Genomic DNA, 25268 nt, shown 5'->3' on the forward strand with positions numbered 1-25268 from the left:
TAGATGGTGGCCCGGGGAGGCCATGATCTTTTAACGGTCATTCGAGTATCTCTTTTCTTGGTATGGCTACTGGCGTCTCGGCACGTGCTCGAAGGCCAAGGAGAAAAGTCATATTTCTCCGTCTTTGGCGTGAAAACATGGCCATAAATCACTTGATCCGTCGCCTCTTCCATTGGCCGCGTCGCCGCCGATTCCAACCCTTAGTAACAATAATAAACCCTTAGCTACCCTCTAGACACGCTAGCTCCTTAATTGACAATCAAAGAAATTACTAGCACCACTCGCGTCAACCCTATTTAAGTAATTAATTCCGTTAACGATAGAAAAGAAAAACCGCCTGAAAGTTGAGCTCTGTTGCAGGATCGCGTGGAAAAGATCCACAAACATTCCCAATTTGCAACTGCGCATGTCAAGACTGACAGAGAATGTGCAATCAGAAAATTTAGAGTCTATCATAGTGACAAGGACTCACTTTCGCTAAGATTAGGTTGGGTCGTGTTACGCTAGTTTAGGTTTAAGCAAAAGTAAATAGATATAAAAACAGAAAAGTACGCTTCATTAACAATTCCCTAGTTGCTGTAAACGACAAGTAAACTGAAAAGCAAACCACCCTCCACTCAACCGCCTACAGGAACTAACCAATCAGGGAAGAGCTTCTTGACGTCATAGTTTATATGCTGGCGATCCCAACGTTAATTTTTGGTACTAGAGCTAGCATCCGCTACTTTATGAGCTTATTCACGACTTGTTCCCTGTGCCGGGGTCGGGTAGGTAATCATTCGCAAAGGGGGGTCGACACTATCATATTACACGGAGCGAACAAGTTTCAACGAAGTGTACTTTTTATTTTTATATCTATATACTTTTGGTTTAAGGGTCAGTTTGCCGTTTAGTACCTATATTTTTTTGTCCAAATGGTTTCTCGGGGTTTGTTCCCGTCCCTCAATGTTAGAGCTTGTTTTCACCGGACATTGCTTGAAAATACGCCAACCAGTGGGGAAGAACGTTTCAGTGAGGATGTATCCATCCCGGCAGTAGCTGAAACCATGATTCATACTAGGATCTTCCCTGTGATTTTAAACCGATTATCTTTCAATATCGTGTCTTTGTACTTCATTAAAAAAGCTTGCAAGGTTCAATTGTCTCGCCATAATTAGTACCGAGAATCATGCAGCCATGCAGTATAGTATGTGGTCAGAAAGGAAAAAGCAGTCAGCTGACCATGACGTCTTCATCTTTGATTGGCCGCCGCCAAGCAACGAGAGAATCAGTTAAGAAAATACTCGTTACCGAGAATTTTAACTCTGATGACTAACGCAAAATCGCGTATCTTCGTAACCCACATAATAAATTTAAAATTGGGGCAACTTGACTGACTGAACACTTTCATTTGATAAAAAGAGTTAACGAAACAGATAATTTGAATCTAATTTACAACATTCCTTCTTAGAACACTCTGGGATACATACGGCTAATTGGAATCAATGTGTAGCCATTTTGTCAACGTATCAAGGGGGCTTTGTGTAGGAAGACCTAGACTAACCATAACCTAACTGCGCCTAGGAACTCTCGTTGCTACCAACCAATGAAATCGCAGTTAGAAAGACGTCATCAGAATTATGAGGTGTGACCGATAGTAAGTTCTCAAGCCCGGTATACCCAAAAACCCCCGCGTTTAAATTAACACGGGAGATATATTGGGGACACAATGATTCCAATTGAGCTGTGTGCATTCCCGGTAGGGCCGGTATACTCTGTTGGAATGGAATGGGGCAGCGCAGCTTGACAGCCAATGATTGAAAAGGCATACGTTACGTTAGCCCCCTCCCACTGCCGCTAGTACTAGGGGCGAACCAATGGGAGAGCAGCCTTGACCTTCAAGATCAATCACATCAATTAAAAAGATGTCAATTATTTTTATAATACCAGGAATTTTTCAAGGAAATAACCGCGTAAAATCCTCGTTGGGTTGGACACTCCAAGGAACTTAAGTTCAAGAGCACTCTTTTACAGCTAGTCCTACGAGGTAGGGAGGAATTTGAGAGGGGCACACGTGCCAACAACACATCTGTGGTTAGTCCCTCGTCGTCCGCTAATCAACTTTGTCTATCGCGTGTTAATTGCACGTTGTAGTTCCTAGTAACTAACTGAAATCGAGACTTCCAATTAATGCAAAAACTGGAGGAAAAAACCCATGAAATCGGATTCGGTGAATGTTCAAGCCTGACTTCAGTCCTAACAGGATTTGACTTTCAACCTTGGACAAAATAAAACAAGAGTATTTGTTGATTAAACACGACAATAATCTTCTTTCCCTCGGGATACGAATGGCATGGTGGTGAGCACCGTTAAGATTTCCTTGGAATAATGTTTCCAATGTTTTTGGTGCGGCTACGAGATGAAAGTCGCGTAAACCACAGACAGCAGTGTGCAAAAGTTGAGCGCGGCGGCATTAATAAGTTATAAGTACATATCTAATGTTACATCACTGACGTCACGTCCGACAGGATTTCCACAAATAGAGGAGCCTGACTTTCCAAGATCTATCTCGGCTTGCACGAAATTAAACGAGACGCCGCGAGGCACTATGGGATGGAAGAGTGGAAGGCCACCCCCGCTAGAAGCGTCACAGACGGACGGAGATCCAGCCACTAATGGATGGCCAGGAGGGAACGGCCGGGGATTGAAGGAAGAAACGTGCCTTGTCTGAAAGGAGAAAGAGAGGGGGAGTAAATCTCGGGGCTCGTCTATAAAAGAAAGGTCCGCGCAAGAAGCCCGATTCGTATTCTTCCGGTTTACCAAACTACACTCACTAACTCACTCACTCACTCAAGAATGCCTTGCTACGTCAACGCGCACCTGTTGTACTTAATCGCCACCCTTCTCAATCTCTATTGCGCCGGTGCTACCGTTATTCAACAATTGCCCGAAGCGAAAAATGCTCATCAAAATGTGTCCTCGCCGGTACGTTTACAAGTGGCTAATACACCGGACGACTCTCAAGTAATTTTACCGGTTAATCCGACGTTAACCGGGCGTCATCTCGAAGATAACCCACCCGTACATTCTCGGGACAATTACCAAGTAGATTCGCCGGTTGATTCTCGGGTACATTCACGAGTGGTTAATCCAGAGGTTAATCCACCAGTTAATCTCGAAGTTAATTCACGAGAACATTCGCCTGTTGAATCGAGATCCGCTAACCTTGACGCTAATCCACCGGTGGTTAATCCGCTCGATCCCGTTGACTCCGGAAAGAACGTTTCGGTGTCGACACCGGCTTCGTTAAGTAAGGGGGGTCCGTGTCTTAATTGCGCCGAGAAAAAGAAGAAACAAGAGGAGGCGATGTCGGCGGCCGAACTGAAAAAGTTGAAGATCAAAATGATCAAGGGTCAGATTCTGTCCAAATTGAACTTGAGGGCTCGACCCAAAGTGCACGTCTCGCGTTCGGAACTCCCAGATATCCTCCTAAAAGCGGAAGTCCTCGGACAGAGGGTCGTCCGTACCACGTCCAGAATAACGGAGGAAGTCGATGCCACCAAGAAGGTCATGCTCTTCCCGGACAACGCCAACAGTAAGTACGCTTTTCGAAACCACCTCCCAAGTTACTCGACTCTCAAGCAGAGCTAGTGACCCTCCTTTCGCTAACAGCGTCGTAGCAGCACCTTGGTTAAAGGGTTCCACCGGCGGCTTGCGGGCGCGGTAGTCTGCCGTTTGCACGTGTAAGGATAGAGACCCCGCAAGCCTCTGGTGGAGCCCTTTAAGGGTTACTAGGGATAAGTCGCCATCTTGGGCCGTAACTTTGATTAAGCTAACTTAAAACCGTGCAGGACTCGGTTAGTTGATCAATTTCACAAATTCATCATGCCTAATTCGGAATGGCATGTCGCGCTGCAAAAGTGACGTATCTAATCGATGAATTTTGTTCTAAATTTAAACTGGCCAGATGTCGAAATTGTCTCAGCCTCGCGATAACAGCTAGTGTCTTAGACTCCCACGCTGCTCATTAAATCCTATTAATTAATTAGAGCTGATTACAAGCGCTACATTTTTAAACAAAGATCCATAGCAACAACTAACAACCCTCAGATAAAAGAAATCAGAATTACATATAGAGAAAGAAGTCCCTTTTATAAATATCCTGTATGGACTAGAAAGGGCTTCCAAAAAGGGAGGCTAATTATACGAGCTAAGTACACGAGTGGGACATGGTTAAACTATGGGAAATCATCAATGTTGAGTGCAAAATGTAACCTCTACTTGTATGACCAGCTGATTTTGCCCCCACAAGGGATGCACCCCCTAAGTACGATCATTGGAGGAGTGTTTTACGGATGAGCCCCTTAAATTCAAATAAGAAACTGAGTGACAATCCGTAAAACACTGTTCTTTGATCACCCTGTCCGGATTCCACTCAGACTGACCTCTAACCCACGACTCTTAAGCCCGCTCTCTTCGAAGAGTGCGACTGTCAAAAATGATCTTGAATATGACGTACTCTTTGCAGTGGGCGATAAAATTTCACGAAAATAAATGATTATCTTGTTTACAAGATTTCGGTGTTATCGGAGACTGTTATTTGAGTCGGGTAGGCCGACACCTCGAAGTCGCGCCCGTCGGAATTGGCCCTCAAAGACTCAATCGCCCGCCTTAATCCCAGCTTGACGTGTTAGGCAAAGTGAGAGTGATTCTCGACCCACTCGTGATTAGCCATTCGAGAATTAATACACGAAGAAAAAATTCTCTATCGCCTTAAACGAAATATTTCATCCCGATAACGCTTTTTACCTCTCCGAGTGACGATGACGTCACGGAGAGGTTTTACACTGAACGTGTCTGTGTGTCTGTCTGTGTGTCTGTCTGTCAGACCCCACGTGACCGCGTTCGCAGTTTGCGTATCGGAGCAAACGTGTTCGCCATTTCCGAACTGCTTTCACAGTCACGGAAATGGCTCCTCTACTTGAGCTCTCACACCACCATCTTCTGGTCTTTGTCCATCCCACACGGACACCAGTCTGTACCTACTGGCTTCTAATCACCACCATCTTCTGGTCTTCGTCCATTCCACTTGGACACCAGTCTGTACATACTGGCTTCTAATCACCACCATCTTCTGGTCTTTGTCCATCCCACTTGGACACCAGTCTGTACATTCTGGCTTCTAACACCACCATCTACTGGTCTTCCGTCTATTCCACATAGACACCAATCTGTCTCATTGGCTTCTACTCTATTATCATCGTTTGGTTTTAGGATATACGCGGCGATCAGCTAGGGTTACGAGAAACGTCTAGCCTCCCTAAGGTGGGATCGCCACCAAAGGTTTTCGCAATTGCGCTTTTTCCTTACTATTATAATGGAAACGAATCGTATATATACCCCAAAATTTGAAGAAAGCGGGCAAGAGGGGTACCCTTCACTTTAAACGTCAATATTAGCAAAGTTTAAGATGATAATAGGTATAACTTTATTTTAAACCATTTAACTATTATTAATGTTAATTATTGAAGATTAAAATAATTAAAAATAATTATATTTATTTTAATATTAAAGATAATCTTGTTTCTAAACTCAAAATTAATACGGAAAGAGTTAAAAAGCAGTCTTATGTTTTTGTCTGCGTGTGTCCGTCCATTGTTACACTAGTGTGTCGCGTTAGCAGTTAGCCTTGTGTTGATGTGTTAAGAAATCATACAGAACCTTAATATTCCCTTTTCCATAATATAAAGTGAATATGTGCAAGTATTTTTCGTAATTATGTTGCATTTAGTACTTTTGTAGCTTTAAAGCCCTGTTTCATTTTGATATTCCAAAGAATTTTTTTAATATTGTTATTTGAAATGGCTGTTTATATATTACTTAAGCTATACTACATCTGTATATAGAATAATCCCTGGTTTAGTGATTTCATGAAGAAAAATAAAACCTGGACTCCGGCGGGTATATTAAATATCATCCGCAATAGGCTTAGTGAAACAAAGAGTAAATAATTGAGGCCTGAGGTGAAGTAAACTTGTGGCTTTGATTTTCGTGTCTGAAATGAAGAGACATCAACGGTTCAGAGTGAGCCGAAAGTTAAATACACTATTAAATAATCAGGTTAAGATTTTATAATAGAAGAAAAGATCATGGTGGCAATTAGAATAGTAAAAGGGCTAATGGGAAACGGGTAGTAGCTACAGACTTTTTTCTCTTTATGGTGCGCATTGACTATTAGTGCGTCTAGCTACAATTTAGCTTTGGTGTTATTTAACATTAACATTCATGTTGGCAAACTAAGAATATTGTTGAGGTGAGACGAGACGATAGTGTTTACACTGCAAACCAGTTGTGAATGTAGCTATCAGAATATACGGTAAACAGCTGAAGCGTAGACTTCATTTCCTGATCTTTTCCCCATTGACTGATTTCCATGTGTCCAAGATTTATCCTTATTGGATGTAAAATGTCGTCTGCTTTACTGTATTATTCGCTATGCTTGGAATACTGCTTCAATATTTCGTAAATTTTTTACTTCAAAAAAGAGAAATAATTCCATATCTAGATAAATAAGTTCGTAGTAGTAGACCTCTTGACTCGGAGAGGTAATATTTTGGTTTTCCCAACTTGTAATTTTAAGCAGCAGTTCTAAGAATAAAGAAATTAAAATAATCAAGAAAGCTAATGGATTAAATTATTTCCTCTTCCGTGGAACAGAACTTGGTTTCGTCATTTACGTATCACTAAGGCTAATCGTATCATAATTTGTAGTAATTCCTACCCCTAATGCCAAATTTCTTAATGAATGTTTGTTGCCCTCATAGAGGTTTAAATTTTAAGAATAACCTGATAAGCAGCTCGGTACCATAGCACCTGTTTGACGCGTGCAATCGTGAAAATGACCGTAACCTTTGACCTTTGGTTCTTTTATCTCTCGCAGCGAACTACTCGTGTTCATCGGAGACCTCCAACACGTCGTTGTGTTTCAACTTTCAAATCCCCGGTCGAAGTTTAGCGGGTGGCGTCACGTCGGCCGAGTTGTTCATCTTCAAGCTGGCTCCGTCCAACAACCAATCGCTGGTCATGACGGAGATCATCTGGAACGGGCCCAACGGCACCCACCAGGGCACCAAGAAGGAGCGCATTCTTGAGATCGAATCGGACTCTGAGCGGGCCAGACAAGGATGGATCCGCTACGACATGAATCAGACGCTGCAACGCTGGGCCCCCAAACCCCATCTCGGCCACTCCATTCAGATCACGTGCAAGGGTAAAGGTTGTTCGCCCAACTCCCGCCTTCCCGTGTCCGTCCAGGAGAAGTACAAACCGTTTCTGGTCATTTCCACCGGACCACTGCAAACCGTTTCCAGGAAAAGGAGGGAGACGGTCTGCACAGAATCATCCACCAGGTAATTAAGACTGTTCAGTTCATTCTGGGCCCATACCTCTCGAGCCTTGGGAGCAATAACAAAACACCAGTTCCGCTTTCAATGACTTCTTCCGTAAGGTGAACACGTGACAGAACTATCCCTTATTCCTAGCCGCATTTTTATTATAAGAATAAGGTCATGACCCTGAATCTTATTTAAACATTCTCAATTTTTCACGGTTCATTTTAAATTCGAATAAATTTTGATTAGAAACTATTTCAAAGTGAACAACCTCTTAACCCGAATAAATTAGCGAATACTTTGACCCGTTTTATCGTTGCTATGGGCCATCAATATTGAATATACTAAACTAGAGGGGGCGGGGCCTCTTTCCAATGACGTCAATCAGTTCTTTTTTTTTATTAAGAATAAGGATTGAATTTCCAGCTCCCACGATCAACTCTTTTTTCGGTTGGCTTTCTGTAAATTAATTAGCCATAAACGCCTTTGAATAGGATTCGTTTCATTATGAAATAAAAGTGCATGACATGTAGGCCTACGCTCTAATTAATTGGAGACACGATACCAGACTTTAAACGCCTGGAATTTAAAACCAATCATTGAACGTTGGTTGACGTGTCTGAAAACCAGTTTCAACTCGCTGAAAGGCTATGGGAAATTTCTTTAAAAAAATAAATAAATATCTTACGAGTCGCTCTAATAACAATGAGAAAGACTTTGACAAAAATCTAAAAACGACTGACAAGCCACTCAAAGGCTATTGAGAACTTCTTAAACTTGTAATGAAAAAAAGCTGACAAGTTGCTCAAAAGATAATTACAAGCGTCTTTTACCAATCTTTCCAGATGTTGCAAAGAGTCTTTAACGATCACCTTCGACGAGATCGGTTGGGGCGATTGGATTATCCACCCGTTGAACTTCACGGCCAACTATTGTCGAGGGACTTGCGAGTCCGAGTTGGACATCAGCCGCTATCATCACACGTCCGTCATGCAACGCTACTTGACGAGTCTGCGTTCGCGCAAACTGGAGCCCTCCATGAGTCTGTGTTGCTCGCCTTCGCGCATGTCTTCCATGTCCATCATCTACATGGGTCAAGAGAACACTCTACAAATGTCCGAACTCAGTAACATGATCGTCCAGGCCTGCGAGTGCGCCTAACCCTCAACCTTGACCTCGCCCCGCCTAATCCCACCTTACTTCGTGCCTTACAATTATATTTAACATTAATATTAATTATATTTAATGTCAGTTTTTATTGATGAACCTTAATTGTCATTTGTAAACCCCAACGCGGGTCACTAATTTAAATTATTTTTAAACTACACTGGTCTTCATTTTATTTCTAGACACTTTAAGCGATTGATTACGCTAATTACTAGAGGTAATCATTACCACAAAGATAAAGAATTGTTAAGCCTATTTGATTAAGTTTCTCCGTCATAACACGTTGATGTTGGAGTTAAAACTAATCTTAATGTCTTAAATTATTTAAGTAAATTGAGGTATTGTAGTCTACTCGTAATACGGGCTTATTGAAGGCATTTAATTCGGTTGTTTGTAGCTGGGATTACACATTGACTTTTGGGTTAAACTGTATTACAAGGACGGTGTAGGTCAGGACCACGCCCAAATAGGAGACGAAGAAGCTCTTGGTAATGACGAAACATCCTCCGACGACCACGCCCCTTGGTTCCGAGTTGAATTGTTGCAACAAGATGTTCAGTTCGCCAAAGGCCTCGAACGGGATCTTCTTGTAGAAGATGGTCAACTCCTCGAGGGATTGCTGGCACTCTTGCATCTTCTCGGGGACGCGCGAAGACACGAAGGAAATGGCCACGATCCACAAGAAGGTTTGAGTGTAGATGCAAATGTAACTGGCCAGCGTCATGGGACTCAATTCTTGGAAGTTGTTTAGCAATTGCACCGTCATATGGCAAGAGCCAATCAAAGTCACGCCGTACCACAGGAGAAAGACCACGGAATACATCTTGTTGGTTAGCACCAACAGGCGTTTCGACGATCTAACAAATAGACACACTTTTTTGAATTGGAGAGCGTTGCTCAAAATAAGGAGATGCCGATAAATGTATTTCGTACCTGAAGAAGATTCGATAATGGAACAAGTCTTTCCTGGTCAAGTATCGAAGTGCCTGACCCCGCGAGTAAGCCGTTTCGGCCAATAAGACCATTTCCTCCAGTTTCTTCTTGGTCAATTCCAGGATGAAGATGAGCGTGTTGCAATGGAACATATAGACGACGGGGATAAGGCAGCCGCAAGCCAAAGTGGCCGTCGAATAAGCCAAAGTGTCCATGGCCAAAATGGCCAGTTTCAAGAGGTCACTAGCCCCCTTACATCGGTGCAGACACAAGGTGTCCACCCAGGTATCCGAGTAACTGGCGTTGTACTTTTCGAATCGCCAACTAAACAGAATGGAGGCCATACAACAAAGCAGACACCCGTAGGCCGCCATGACGTAATGGCGAGCTCTAGGCAAGTTGGACCGGTGACCAGCGTCCAAACAGAATTTATCGATAAACGTCGTTATATCCTGTAGGTTATAACTTTATCTTAACGCCAAATATTCGAGTACCGCGGTGAATACTCGCGTATTGGCAATTAAGCGGTAGAGTCAAGTCAAGAATGATCAAATACCTTGTTAAATTGAAGGAAGACATCTCCGATTTTGGTCCAATAGCAATAGACGACGGTCAAGGACAAAGACGAGAAGAACTTGATGACGAATCTCCAGTCGATTCGTCCGATGCTGTACAAATGGTACGAGATGACCAGGAAATAAACGGGCTGGAAAAGCGTACTGAAAGCGGACACCAACAATCCGACGGTGAACAAAAAGACGCGACTGAAAACATCCTCGTACAATTGTTGGATGAAATAACCCGGAGGATGACCCAACCGCCGATTGCGCCATAAACGCAAAAGTATTAGGCTCATGGCGACCCCCCACCCCCTAATTAACTATCAAATTAAGTAATTAATCACGCTGAACAATATTAACTCCGGTAATTAGATATTAGTCCATCATTTTCGTTCGTAAGTTGTCCAATCTAGATTTCACTTCCATAGAAATCCGGCAGCGTTCAAGCAATGACGGGATAACAGTTGGGCAGACAATTTCGCGGTCTGGCTAGCAACTTGTAAAACCCTTGAATTAATCAGTGACGAATTTAGCCAAAGATTACTCTAATAGCCTTTTAATTCATTCAGGTTAGATAAGAATTCAAGTGCTGCAAAAACAAACTCGCAATCTCGAACCGCGCAATTACTTCCCGTTTTCCCCCGTCCACTATTACCTCGTAATGACGTCACGAAAGCCCCCGTTTTTGCCTTTAACTATTACCGTAATGACGTCACGACAGCTCCCGTTTTTCCCCTTTAACTATTACCGTAATGACGTCACGACAGCTCCCGTTTTTCCCCTTTAACTATTACCGTAATGACGTCACGACAGCTCCCGTTTTTCCCCTTTAACTATTACCGTAATGACGTCACGACAGCTCCCGTTTTTCCCCTTTAACTATTACCGTAATGACTTCACGACAGCTCCCGTTTTCCCCTTTAACTATTACCGTAATGACGTCACGACAGCTCCCGTTTTTCCCTTTAACTATTACCGTAATGACGTCACGACAGCTCCCGTTTTTCCCTTTAACTATTACCGTAATGACGTCACGACAGCTCCCGTTCTTCCCTTTAGCTATTACCGAAATGACGTCACGACAGCCTTAACAAGAGCTTCCTTACCCAATCAGACGATAGCGCTTAAAGAACGAACAAAGAACTTTAATTATTTACAGGTTGGTTTTCTTGGGACGTGCTTTTTTTTTAGAAAATATAAAATCTCTTATTATGTTACACAAATACAAACAAAGGATCTCGCTTCCATGGATTATTGACCATTCCGGAGCGGACTAAGCCACTCAAGGAATATATAGCGTCAGTCAGTCAGTTTCATTGTAGAACATTATTATCAAACTATAGTCTTTCAGCGTCTTGGATTTAATTTTGGGTGCGAAACAATTAAGACACTATACGTTAATCGAATACTAAAACGAACTATAATTTAAGGTTAAGGCCTCGTGATTATTTTTTTCCAGTCGTTGAGCGGCTTAGAGTGACCATTAAGTAGGATGGGAATGTTAGGGGGGGGGGCAAAGAAAGCCGCTCAAGGAGTATAGCTAAGTTATAGTTTATCTGATATGGATGGTCGCTCGAAAGGCGAAAAGACTTATCTTAATTCGCGCGTTAATTTTTCAATAAATTTGTATGAAATGTTTTGGAGACGTAACTCGAGTTACGTGACTTTGTTCTAAAGGTACAAGTAGAGAGTTACGCGTAATATTTGAAAAGCTCAAAAATGACGCGTAAGACGATTGCGCCAACGGTAGAGAGCTTCAAATTTTATTAAAAATTTAACTTAATGAAAAGAATTGTTCGGGGAAAGCGCATGCGCGAAGATTTGTTTCGAACTCTAGAAAGCGTCAGTCTTATCACGTCCAAAGTCATACGTCGACCACTGTCTCTCGTCAGGGGTCACCGTGGTACATGCCATCGACTAAGAAATCCATTCTACTGTAATGCCTCCTCAACCACGAGTCGTGGATTCGTTTGCCCACAATTCCAAAGACGCTCAAGAGCACTAACAAACCCAAGACCAGTCCGACGACCAAATGCATGCTACCCGAATTACGGAAGGCAATATCCGAACCATCAACTAATTCACTCTGTCCAACATCATCTTCGTGGATCGATTTGAATTGAACCAACGCCACGACACCCTTACCCGTTAATCGTTCGTGGTTAGCGCCGATTGGTTCTTCGGGATATGACGTCATGATAGCGTGTCCCGTATGAAACTCGATGGAAGACGTTTCCGTGGTAATTGTTGGAGGAAGATTATTATCGTGAAGACTTTTGGACTTATCGGAGACGTTAAAGTACTTTTCAGTTGACACAACTGCGGGTTTCGAAGTGACGTTGTCCGTGCCATCAAGGTACGAAGTGACGTTATCACCTTCAAAAACTACTTGTAACGGTTGAACTGGAATTTCACTCGTGGATGAACTGGCGTTGCGTTGATTTTCACTTTGATCTTTTTTAGCGTCGTTGACCGCCGTATTTTGACCTTCCATAACCGCGCTTTGGGGTCGCGGTGGCCTGACCTGAGTCACCTCGGTGACCTTCGTGATGTTTCGTACGTCAGCGTCCACGTGATCTGGATTCGTGACTGCCGAAACACCTGTCGAGTTTGAGCAAGGGATTGAGTTAGAACTACGATTGGCCATAGCTAATTGACGAATGAACTGGACAGAAGACGGCAATTGACTGACCTTTTCGAGGCACTACGGTGGTATTGTCCCGTTTAAGAGGGACAATCTCAACTGGTAAGTCATCGGGAAGGGCGCCTTTGCGCGCTTTCGACTTTGTACCATCGCCTTGAGGCCTTTCGCGTAGCGACGCGTTCTCGTTCGGGGGAGTAGTCACCTCGTCCAAATAACTCAACGATTGGTTCTCGGTGGCCGAAACGGAGACCAAGTAGACCTCCGATTGGTTGTCGCGTTTGAAACGACATTGTTCGATAGGCGAGCACTCGTAATGATAACAGGTTCGCTTTGTCGAAGTCTCCGTGAAGACCGCTACGTCGCAAAGACCTAGAAATAAATTTGGTTTGGTAATTTAGCTCCGGGTATACTTATGTAAATCAACAAACGGCAGCGTACCATTAAGCTGCTGGCAACAGTCGTTGGAACATTGGGTGCTATTTTTGGCCAAGTAGATGCGAGTGAAAGAGACGCTAGCGTTGTTCTCTTTAGAGGAATGGACGTCCAGGGTGGTCCCCAGAATCCACGTGTCGCTGCAATCCAAGGCGTTCTCGGCACACTCGTAATGACCCACTAAACTCAAGAACGCCAAGGCAATCGATATCGTCACGTCTAAGGCCATCCTCGACTGGAAACGAAACAAAACGTAAAACTTGATTGAAATATCGTTATCGAAGTCTGAGAGAGAACTTAAAATTAATATCCTAAAAGAATATATAGACCCATTTTATAGGGGGGGAGCGAAAAATCGTCTGTTCTTAAGACGGAACATCAGCGGTATGTGGACGCAAAGACCTAAGATTGGGCTTCAATGTTGTCAGTCCACCACATGCAAAGTCCCCTTTTGACTTTTGTTCGAAGCTATATCTTAATTCAGGCATTGGATAATACCATAAGTTGATAAGATATGTTCATGTTCCATAAGTTTGTTTAATTAATCTCTGGTAACTTAGAAACTGGAGCTTGTAATTTTGAAGTGAATGAGTGAGTGAGTGAGGTAGGTCAGAGATTCGAGGAGGTAAAGCGAGGGATAACCTGGTGAGTGAGTGGGGCGCTGCTGTCAAATTGGGGCTTAGTAATGCAGTGACCAAATAGGAGGACCTAGCTGCAAAATTAATTAACCACCATGCACCGAGTGTAGTTAGGACTTCAATTGACTCGCTTCGGAGTTCCGTCGTTCTCCCTCGAACTAGTTATCTCGAGAACTGTAAGTCTCTCTCAGTAGCATTACGAACCTATATAGGTAGTGTCATACTTATGGAACAGTTCACTTATAAACTTATGATAATACACATACCGTGAGTTCCCTCCGTGCCTAAACACCAAGTACTCTATTTCACCCCCCCCCCCGACATTTGAAACCAGAGTCTATTGCCAATAAGATGTAATCTTTGACATTTTATAAAAGTCTTTTCAATATATATTTGACAAAAGAATGCAGTTGAATTCTGTGTGTGTATCGGTTGGGTAAACAGCGTAATCGGCTTTCAATTTTCCCCAAAACACTCGACAAAACGTCTGTGGTACGTGTTGCAAAAGCGTGGTGGAATTCCCCCCATTCTATTCAACCAAAGCTTTTTCCTTCGAAACATTTCTAATAAAAAATATCTTTATATTCTTGGAAAATGTTTTTTTTTGAGAGAAAAATAAAAATTCAATTTGGTCTTTCGATTTTCGAAAGAGAGGAAATTTTATGGCTGCACCGACGGCTACAAACACGGACGTACAAGTTCATTTTTGTTCATCAAAATAAAATTCCCAATAACACCGTTTGGAAAGTTTCTTTAGACTGGTAATCACTATAGGGTCGGTATGAATGCCTAAAATGATTGTCGGGTGTTCCATTCCATTATAGCGGGGGGGGGGGAAGTGTACAGGTAGAACCCCAAACCCTTGCCCAAACAACCTCGCCGTCCGACCATACTTTTTGGAAACAAGAATACACTATATAATTTGAAAGTAAAGTAACGAAATTCACGTTGCTGTCCAACACCAATACAATATCGTTATCAGCATAAGTTCGTAAGATATGTTCCATGATTCCATCCATAAAGTATGACACTTCCTATAATTTGTAATGCCAGAAACTTGCAGCTCGAGATGTTACGAGGGAGAACGACGGAAGCGAGTCAATTGAAGTCCTACACTCGGTGGTGGTTAATTTTGCAGCTAGGACCAAGTTCCATCTAGGTCCTATTTAGTCTGCACCACTAAGCCACCTTTGACAGCAGCGCCTCACTCACCAGGCCTCCCTCGCTTTACCTCCCTGAATCTATGACCTACCTCACTCACTCACTTCAAAATTACAAGCTCCAGTTTGTAACCAGAATTTACAAACTTATGGAATGAACATATCTAATGAACTTATGTTATCAACTTATTTCATTATGTTTTTCAGTTGAATTGTTTTGTAGAGCCGCGTATTCTGTTCATTTCAATGGGATATCCCAAAATCGAGATTAACTTTGAACATACAATAAAGAAAGCAAGGCAAAATGTATTTAAGAAAGACGCGATTCTCGTTAAAAAGGGATCATTTTTATCCTTCGCTTTAACGATCTCATCAATCAGAGCAATCCTGCTTCAATTGTCAGTTGGCACGAAACTATGGCGGAGGGATACACAAATACTAAATCAGCGTAGAGAAAAAGTATACTTTGAGTCATTGGCTTTTTATTATCGGAAAGTAACGAGCCGATAGATTGGAAAGTTCCAATTTGCCCGAAGAAGATTGCCCTATTGATCCCCCCCGTGCAGTGCAACGGTGAAAAAACAATCCGAAGCCGATTACGGAATAGCTCGCTTGACTAATGAAACAATTACTACTCCGCTACTACAACGGACATTCTATATGGGTCAGTAAAAACGTCACCAGAACACGTGTCGATACCAATATCACTTGACATTAAACAAACGTAAGTTACATGCTATTAAAATCGCAATCGCGATGGAGACGAGTGACGTAGTTTCATTGTATAGCTTGATCAATTCACGAGGTCTCGCGCGCGCGTGAACCGCCATAAATTCTTTTTACTCATTTCGTACATGAATATGTTCAATCTAAAAAGAAGGCAGAACAGGGATAGATTTAATTTTAGAAGTAGGAATGGAGTCTAACGGTTAGTATTTACAACAGTCCCTCCGACTCATAACCCACCCAGTATAAAGCCCCTCCCTCCAACACGTAACGAAAAGTTCAATTATCTTATTGGCTGCTCACTTAAACTACGTTTTGATGACGTTGCTGACGGGGACGGCCAGAAAAATACGTAATTCCTTTTTACCTCTGTCGATCTGGCACGCCTCTTCTTTCATACCCCCCCCCGTCCCGTGGAAGGGGGTCCGGGACTTTGACGCGCGCCCAGATATTACTCTGTTCTCCATTCCTACTTCTAAAATTAAATCTATCCCTGGCAGACCCAAAGATCAGAACAATTACAGACTGTTCCTTATTCATGGTCGAATGAAACTGATTCATTTCTATTCATTTATACAATACGTTAATTTATGAATACGTTTAACTACCTATGAGATAATTCTAAAAACAAATTTAGGAAACGGGTCTCATCTTTACTTAAGATTATTTTGATATTCGTGGAAGCGCGGAATTTATTCATTTGAAAGCCCGGAAACCTTAGCCATCATCTTATAGTATTTACATAGGAAATTGAGGGGTCGGACGCTTACCCCAATTTCGCCTTCGCTAAGTGAATCGACTCGGGGGACTTTTATCGAAACTGCGGTGGGGAAATTTCATTAACTGGATTAGCCTAAAAAAAACCTTGTACCGGCTTGAGAAAAAGGAAAGCCTTCTTACACTTTGAAGGTTTCAAATGATAGTATGGTTAAAAGCAAATAGAGGGTCGAGGTTAAAAAAGGGAGAGGACTTCTAGATGTACGACCCGATTACGACCATTTATCACTGCAACCCTCTCCTCTCCGAGTCTCCATCTCTCACCCACTATTGACCAATCAGAGCTCTTCTTTAATAACGCTATCAGTTATATTTTGTTTTAATTTCTCTCCCCCAAGCCAAAATTAAATCGTACCCACTTTGTAACTAATTAATTAAACTTTTAATGATAAAGAAAAGTTCCATTAAAGTTAATTAAAATTTAAATTTGGGTTTCGAAAAAAAGGCTACCATCAATAAAAAGGTCCTTTTTGCATGGCGTGCCGCTGAAAACTAATTTAGTATTCAAGTGCGATATAATTAAACTTACAAAGCTGGAATTATAGATGACCCCTCCGAAAAGTACCCGGTCAACTGTTCAAAATGGGCACGTATACCATTACGTCACGATGTTAGCGGAAGGTTATGATATTTACAAGGGCCTCGATAGTATATCGCGAATTTGAAATTGATGGGTATCCTCTGTATAGTTGACCCCGATAAGTTGACCTTTCTGGGCTGGAAATTAAGCCCATTGTAATCTGTTTATCAATAACAAACGCCAATTGTTTTTTCCAATATAAAGGGGCACTGAAATGTACTCGAGGCTGCTTTTTTCGCATATTTTTAAATGATAGTTTACAAAATTCCTCTCCCTCTTCATTTACGCAGTGTTGTTAGGCCCTACACGAGTCAAGTTGGTCAAGTACCGAGTCAAACTGAACTGCAATGGCCTTTCACAGTCTCCGCAGCCTTACCAACAGTCTGGCAACACTGGCTGGGAGAACGGCGAAACAACCTTTAGCGGAAACTACGTCATACCATTGATAAGACGATGTCGAACTGACCTACCATTAGCGTATCTCTTCTTGGAGGTCAAGACGATAAAATTGGTCTAAAAATAATGCTTACAAATGGCGTAAAGCGCGTTGACAGGGTGGACAGCAAATCGCCTTAGGCCGTTGCAAGACATTGGCAATTTATAACAAAATGTATCGAGGCCCGGTGGTGCTGGTCAGAGGGGGGGGGGTAGTGGTCAACTTTTAGTAATGATTAATATCCGGCAAGCCAATTTCAAGTATCTCTCTTGTCCCTATAACTTTCTAACGAATTAATAAAGTTTAGCCTCACATCGTTCTAGACTTCGAGACCACGGACCTAAGAAGGCTTCGGGTGACTGTGGCCATACTGACAAGAGACAAGGGGTTTCCCATGCAGGGACACACCCAAATATTTTTGGGGTCGAAAGTACCACTTTTACAGCTGTAAGCCGTCGGCATCGTACCTAGGTGCTTTGCTTTTTCAGTATAGTGACAAATCGCCCGTCTTTTTTCTAAATTATTGAAAAATGGGGCAACCACAATAATAATAAACCTACGAACATCTTATCTCGAGATTCAGAAAAATACAATCTCGGGCTTTTAACAACTCGTATGTATGTACACTTTGGGCGGGCGGAAGTTGAATTTGTTCACCATTCAACGATACGAACCATAACAAGCCAAGTACTCGTGTTGGGGTGCGTGAAAGCCCAGTATGGTGTATTTACACAGTGTTCCAAAAACGGGTAATTATACCAAAAGTATATAGATATAAAAATAAAAAGTATACCTCATTGGAGCTCGCTCGCTCCGTGTAGTATGAGAAACCCCCCCCCCCCACCTTTACCTTTAGAATAGTGTCGACCCCCAACTGCGTATGATTACCTTCACAGCCGTAGCACAGGGAACAGGCGTGAATAGGCTTAGTAGCAAGAATAAACGTTTGGATCGCCAGCATAGTGTACTCCTCTGACTGGATAGGTCGTGTAGAAATTGAGAGGAGGGTCGCGTCTCCTTCTCATTTTACATGTCGTTATTCTACAGCCAAATGCTAGGAACTATGAATGAAGTACACTTTTGGCTTTATATATGAACTTTTGGCTTTATATATGAACTTTTGGCTTTATATATGAACTTTTGGCTTTATATATGAACTTTTGGCTTTATATATGAACTTTTGGCTTTATATATGAACTTTTGGCTTTATATATGAACTTTTGGCTTTATATATGAACTTTTGGCTTTATATATGAACTTTTGGCTTTATATATGAACTTTTGATTACACTGTAGGACCGAAGTATATGGTTCTATAGGAAATCATTTAGCACTGTCTAGTCTCTTAATTAAATTGAAGGGGATCATCAGTAAAACAGTCCCAAGGTTAAACGTAACTCGCGTAAAAGGGGGTGTTCCTTTGGAACGCTCGTATTTGCCTTTGCCTTTGACAATATCCCAAACACTCACAAATTGCAAACTTGCAGGAAATTAAGGCTCGCTAAAATGCTTATCCAGAAGAGTCCATGCACGGGAATATAGTGGTTGGGGGCAAGCGGTTATTAATTACTTGGGCCTGGAAATTCCCGCGTGGGCCCATTTGATATAGAATTTCTTGGCTATTCATTTTGAAATTGAATTGTTAATCTTTTGGCGTTTCGAATATTATTTAAAAATCACGTCGGGTCTTATTGTACGTGCCAATTTAGAAAATTAAAAAGCACGATAAACGACGTCATTTCGGGATGAATTATGTATGGACCGTTACAGATCCCCCCCCCTATACTATCTATCGATTTACCTGGCGAGAGGTTAAAAGAGAAACGATTTGTAATAGTCCCGGGTCCCGAACAAGAAAGCCAGATCTTAATTGATTTTCATATACATGGAAATAATTTTGATGAATTTCGCCTTAAAGAAAGCGGGACTGCACTCGCCTGCACCGTTGAAGATTGCAATCGTAAGGACACACCAGGGACAGATTTAATTTGAGAAGTAGGAATGGAGAATTCAATATAAAAATTTCCTCTGAACCCTGTTATGGAGCGACGAAGGGAGAGAGAGTGGGGAAGGGGGGTGCAAGCGAGTGTGGCAGCTATTCAAAGTTCCCTTAACATTGATTGACAACTAGCTTTTGCTTTGACCAGGGATAGATTTAATTTTAGAAGTAGGAATGGAGAACAGAGTAATATCTGGTCGCGCGTCAAAGTCCCGGACCCCCTTCCACGGGACGGGACGGAGGGGGGTATGAAAGAAGAGGCGGGAGGGTCATAGCGACAGAGGTAAAAAGGAATTACGTATTTTTCGCCGTCCCCGTCAGCAACGTCATCAAAACGTATAGTTTAAGTGAGCCAATAAGACAATGTAAACTTTTCGTTACGTGTTGGTTGGAGGGAGGGGCTCTATACTGGGTGGTCTATGAGTCGGACTGAAGTAAATACTAACCGTTAGACTCCATTCCTACTTCTAAAATTAAATCTATCCCTGATATGACACACACAAAAAAAATAAATCTCTCCCGAGTTGGCTTTACACCTGCTTGGATAAATTAACCGCGCAACTAAAGTTATTCTTGCTGCTTTCTGGGGGGGGGGGGCGAGTAAGTAAATGTCGTGACATTTTAAGAAGCTATAGCTATAAATAGGAAAGACGCTTAATTAAGACATCAATATTGGGACAACCAGGGACATTAACCATAATGGATCGACTGCCATTTTTAAGGGGGAAAGTGGGGGGATAGGACTCGGCAACCCGACCATAGTGTGTTAGGCTTAGGTTTGGTTTAGGGTACGCTTAGATTAGGATTGCACGAGGCTCAATGGGGAGGAGTTCAGGTTGCCAATCGACGTCTATTCAATGATAACAACAAATGTACATAATTGAGTCGAATCAAATCGAGTACCGTTGGATTTTCTGATTCGATCACCGTCTAGAGTTAAGCAACTACGACCGAAGTCGGTCCGATAATTGTTCAGAGTATTCGCGAGCCTCGCGGCAATTCACCTAGCCATGCGGGGCCACGGTTTTAATAGCTATCAAATTCGATAAAGCTCCGAAACTCATTAAAACGCGAGACTAATGCCTTTACTGTCTTCCCATAGTCAATAACAATTTAATAGACTACGGCCTATACAGGATGGTTTAGCTATTCGAGAGACACCTTTCCCAACAATAATTGAAAATATTACAATCAATAGAGGCATACGTTTATAAGTGATATGTTCCTTCCATAAGTATGACACTACTTATACTAGTTCGTAATGCTATACTGAGAGACTTACAGCTTGAGATAACTAGTTCGAGAAGGTGAACGACTGAAGCGAGTCAATTGAAGTCCTACACTCGGTGGTGGTTAATATTGCAGGACCAAGTTCCATCTAGGTTCTATTTAGTCTGCATTACTAAGCGCCCCTTTGACAGCAGCGCCCCACTTACCAGGCCTCCCTCGCTTTACCTCCCTGAATCTATGACCTACCTCAATAACTTCATGACAAGCTCCAGTTTCTAAGTTACCAGTGACAAACTTATGGAACGGAACATATCTTACGAACTTATGACAGAGGGTATGTATGTACCGCCATAGCTAACCCAGTCCACTGCATGCGTTGTTTACAATTTTAGAGAGCGTGTCAACAGGGTATATAAGACAAGTCGAGTCGGGTCAGTTGGGGGTTGAGACCCATTAACCATTTGAGTATTTAAACAGAGCAGAGGTCGTCCGACTAGGAAGGGAGGGAGGGGGGCGTGTTTCTTATCGGAGTCGCGCAGCGTGCCACGTGTTTGTACACCAGCTCCGAGAATCAATCGAGCCATAAAATAAATCCAAGATGACAGCTTCTACTCTCCAATCTCAAATACAAGCGATTTAATAAACTGTTATAATGTTCCTTCAGGAAACCGGATTTAGACCCCCCCCCCGACTAAATCAAGCGGAGCAAGTCACAGTACATGGAAAAGTCACGGAATTTCATATTGGTTGAGTAATTGTCTTATAGCAGTATATTATAAGTTCATAAGATTTGTTGGCCGTAAGTTCGTCCAGTACTGGTTACAAACTGGAGCTTGTCATGAAGCGAGTGACGTAGGTCATAGATTCTCGTAAAGGAGCTGTCAAAGGGGACTTAGTAATGCAGACTAAATAGGACCTAGATGGAACTTGGTCCTGCATGCAAAATTAACCACCACTGAGTGTAGGACATCAATTGACTCGCTTACGTCGTTCTCCTTCTCGAACTAGCTATCTCGAGCTGAAAGTCTCCTCTAGCATTACGGAGACTTAGTGTCATACTTATGGATGGAACACATCACTTATAAACTTATGTTAATACAAAGTTTTCCAACAAAGGGGGGGGAGGGGTGTTAGAACCGAAGTACGTACAATGAGATAGTTCTATTTGGGACTTTGAGTCGAAAGTGTTAAATGACTTAGGCTATTTTAACCCGGCAAGTAACGCGACCAAACACAAGTTACGATCATTGGAGAGTGTTTCACGGATGACCCCCACTTAACTTTGAGCAAAAAAAAAAACTGAACACTTAATGCTAGGCCTAACTAAAAAATTGGCTACAGTTTTAAAAAAGAAATGTAACGCTAATTTGATTCTTATTGCGTCCCGTTAAGAGCGTACGGTATTTATAAACGTATCAACTAGGCTATAAACGGACATAACGAGACAAGCAAAAACACACAATATGGTACAGTAGTGTACTTACTCGACTATATCTTTCCTGATCCAAAAATAAATCTTCTTGAGAGACGATCGAGACACTACAAAAACGACAACTCGATTCAAAGTTCTTCTTTCACATATTGGTGGTGAGAGCGGCGAAGAGGGGGGGGGTGGTTTTGGAGGGTGCACGGCCTCTGGTGGGAGGGGAGGGGGTCGAAGTTCAAAAGAGTATGGCGCCGCGATAACTTCAGCCAACCCCGTATTTGTTCGCACTACTCGATAAAAAACAAACAGCGCTCGAAAAAACTTCCCTCAAGACATTCCTAAGAAATAACAGAAGTATATTAATATGAAGTTATCATTGACACCCGCGGAATTCGCCCTAAATAAGTCTCCAACTTAACGAGGTGTCAAACTAATTAACTAATATCAACCGTGGGTTAAAATATTTCGCTATAATTAAGGCAGAAACGTTAATGAGCTTTTAGAATCTTCACCGAGGTTACACAAAAACAATGCTTTTTGACTTATTTCAGAAGTTTCTAACAACCTTCACAATACATAGTTTACAGGCATGGAGTGGCGACTTAGAGCGTTAAATCCCCTGCTATTTTACGCTCTAGGTTGCCTGGTCTCCTCTTGCTAATGGTATTAATCCTCCTTGCCTGTAAACTATGTATTCTTACCACCAAAAACCCGAATAATGGCAACCTCTGACCCCCTTCTTCAGAACCCAGTCGAACCTACCTTAACCCAATACGAACCAAACCCAAAGCAAACCTATCGAACCCACTTTAATCCAATACGAACCCAACCCAAAGCAAACCTATCGAGCCCACTTTAACCCAATACGAACCCAACCCAAAGCAAACCTATCGAACCCACTTTAACCCAATACGAACCCAACCCAAAGCAAACCTATCGAACCCACTTTAACCCAATACGAACCCAACCCAAAGCAAACCTATCGAGCCCACTTTAACCCAATACGAACCCAACCCAAAGCAAACCTATCGAGCCCACTTTAACCCAATACGAACCCAACCCAAAGCAAACCTATCGAACCCACTTTAACCCAATACGAACCCAACCCAAAGCAAACCTATCGAACCCACTTTAACCCAATACGAACCCAACCCAAAGCAAACCTATCGAACCCACTTTAACCCAATACGAACCCAACCCAAAGCAAACCTATCGAACCCACTTTAACCCAATACGAACCCAACCCAAAGCAAACCTATCGAACCCACTTTAACCCAATACGAACCCAACCCAAAGCAAACCTATCGAACCCACTTTAACCCAATACGAACCCAACCCAAAGCAAACCTATCGAACCCAGTCGAACCTACCCTAACCCAATACGAACCCAACCCAAAAGGCGCCCAACCCAAAGCAAACCTATCGAGCCCACTTTAACCCAATACGAACCCAACCCAAAGCAAACCTATCGAGCCCACTTTAACCCAATACGAACCCAACCCAAAGCAAACCTATCGAGCCCACTTTAACCCAATACGAACCCAACCCAAAGCAAACCTATCGAGCCCACTTTAACCCAATACGAACCCAACCCAAAGCAAACCTATCGAACCCACTTTAACCCAATACGAACCCAACCCAAAGCAAACCTATCGAACCCACTTTAACCCAATACGAACCCAACCCAAAGCAAACCTATCGAACCCACTTTAACCCAATACGAACCCAACCCAAAGCAAACCTATCGAACCCACTTTAACCCAATACGAACCCAACCCAAAGCAAACCTATCGAACCCACTTTAACCCAATACGAACCCAACCCAAAGCAAACCTATCGAACCCACTTTAACCCAATACGAACCCAACCCAAAGCAAACCTATCGAACCCAGTCGAACCTACCCTAACCCAATACGAACCCAACCCAAAAGGCGCCCAACCCAAAGCAAACCTATCTGACAGAACACGCGATACTATGGTCACGTGTGCCAGACAACCATCTGAACCCGTCCCAAAAGCCCTCAAACAAAATGAAAGTCGTACTTACCTCGGATTAATTCATTTCCGTTGTTACGATTAGCAGCAGCAAAAACGAAACTGAAAAGGCCAAAACGCCACGTACGACATTTTATAGAAGGAAAGTGAAAAGCGTAGCTAAGCCTTAACGCCTTCACACGTACATGTACACAGACTAGCTCTTTGTAAATTAAATATAGTAGTGATATTTGAATATGACTGGCACATTAAACATTAACGATGGCGTGATACCGACAACTTAAAAGATTACAAGGCGTTTTAACTCCGTCCGATCGCTCGCGCAATGCATTGTATTCTTCGTTATTGTATCGTCCCGTCGCGCCACCACCAACCAACACAGTAAGTAACGTCCCGAACTGGCCAAAATTTCACACACGCCAACACTATTTGAGAGAGAGAGTATGTTCGACTGTTCGCTGGTGCTGCTTACCTTGCTCGAGCCAGCGACGACTCCGGAGAAAGTTTTACAACGAGACTTTTTGGCACATTGGCCTCGATACAACCGAACCGAGAGAGGCGAATTTCATTCCGCCCCCCGCCCCGCTTACGAGAGGCTGGACATTACCCAGTTTTCATCTAGGGATTTTAACTCTTGAAAAAAGGTCACTGGTCTTCAAAAACATTTACACCGGTCTGGGGGTTAAAACGGCAACCGTAACCCCATTGTATTCATAGTGCGTTTGGCTTGGAATAGGTTATGTTTCGTTAGGCTTAGTTCAAGTTTGGTTAAGGTTAGGTTTAAGTTGTGCTTAGGTTTGGTTTGATTAGGTTTAAGTTGGGCTTAGGCTAGATTTGATTAGGTTTAAGTTGGGCTTAGGCTAGATTTGATTAGGTTTAAGTTGGGCTTGGGTTCGGTTTGATTCGGTTTAAGTTGGGCTTGGGTTCGGTTTGATTCGGTTTAAGTTAGGTTTGGTTTGATAAGGTTTAAGTCGGGCTTGGGTTTGGTTTGATTAGGTTTAAATTGGGGTTGGGTTTGGTTTGATTAGGTTTAAATTGGGGTTGGGTTCGGTTTGATTAGGTTTAAATTGGGGTTGGGTTTGGTTTGATTAGGTTTAAATTGGGGTCAGGTTGCAGTCTTCTAAACGTAGTTTTCTCTAAAGCGTTGCAAGACCGTTGCTAAGGCAAGATAATACTAGCAGTTCAATTCAGTACTG

The 25268-nt window shown here is 42.5% G+C and overlaps 3 protein-coding genes across 3 annotated transcripts; 1 reads left to right on the forward strand and 2 right to left on the reverse strand.

The window, feature by feature from the left end:
* The first annotated feature begins 1714 nt into the window (after window positions 1-1714).
* On the forward strand, window positions 1715-8695 carry LOC149709585 (protein dawdle-like). The gene is made up of 3 exons (XM_089864966.1): window positions 1715-3574; window positions 6920-7388; window positions 8216-8695. The coding sequence occupies exons 1-3, from the start codon at window positions 2836-2838 to the stop codon at window positions 8529-8531; spliced, it is 1524 nt and encodes a 507-aa protein (XP_089721092.1). The 5' UTR covers window positions 1715-2835; the 3' UTR covers window positions 8532-8695.
* A 183-nt stretch (window positions 8696-8878) lies between these two features.
* Window positions 8879-11012, reverse strand: LOC149709586 (uncharacterized). Its single transcript, XM_089864979.1, has 3 exons — window positions 10027-11012; window positions 9471-9922; window positions 8879-9394 (listed from the first exon to the last, which is right to left on the reverse strand). The coding sequence occupies exons 1-3, from the start codon at window positions 10324-10326 to the stop codon at window positions 8941-8943; spliced, it is 1206 nt and encodes a 401-aa protein (XP_089721105.1). The 5' UTR covers window positions 10327-11012; the 3' UTR covers window positions 8879-8940.
* A 142-nt stretch (window positions 11013-11154) lies between these two features.
* Window positions 11155-25145, reverse strand: LOC149709587 (uncharacterized). Its single transcript, XM_089864978.1, has 5 exons — window positions 24125-25145; window positions 22136-22415; window positions 13113-13341; window positions 12723-13043; window positions 11155-12631 (listed from the first exon to the last, which is right to left on the reverse strand). Exons 3-5 carry the CDS (start codon window positions 13333-13335, stop codon window positions 11919-11921), a joined length of 1257 nt encoding a protein of 418 aa, XP_089721104.1. The 5' UTR covers window positions 13336-13341; window positions 22136-22415; window positions 24125-25145; the 3' UTR covers window positions 11155-11918.
* Window positions 25146-25268: the final 123 nt, after the last annotated feature.

Source organism: Phalangium opilio, unplaced genomic scaffold (genome assembly GCF_054372755.1).
Source record: "Phalangium opilio isolate 3A_F unplaced genomic scaffold, DU_Popi_V2 ptg000013l_1, whole genome shotgun sequence".
NCBI lineage: Eukaryota > Metazoa > Arthropoda > Arachnida > Opiliones > Phalangiidae > Phalangium > Phalangium opilio.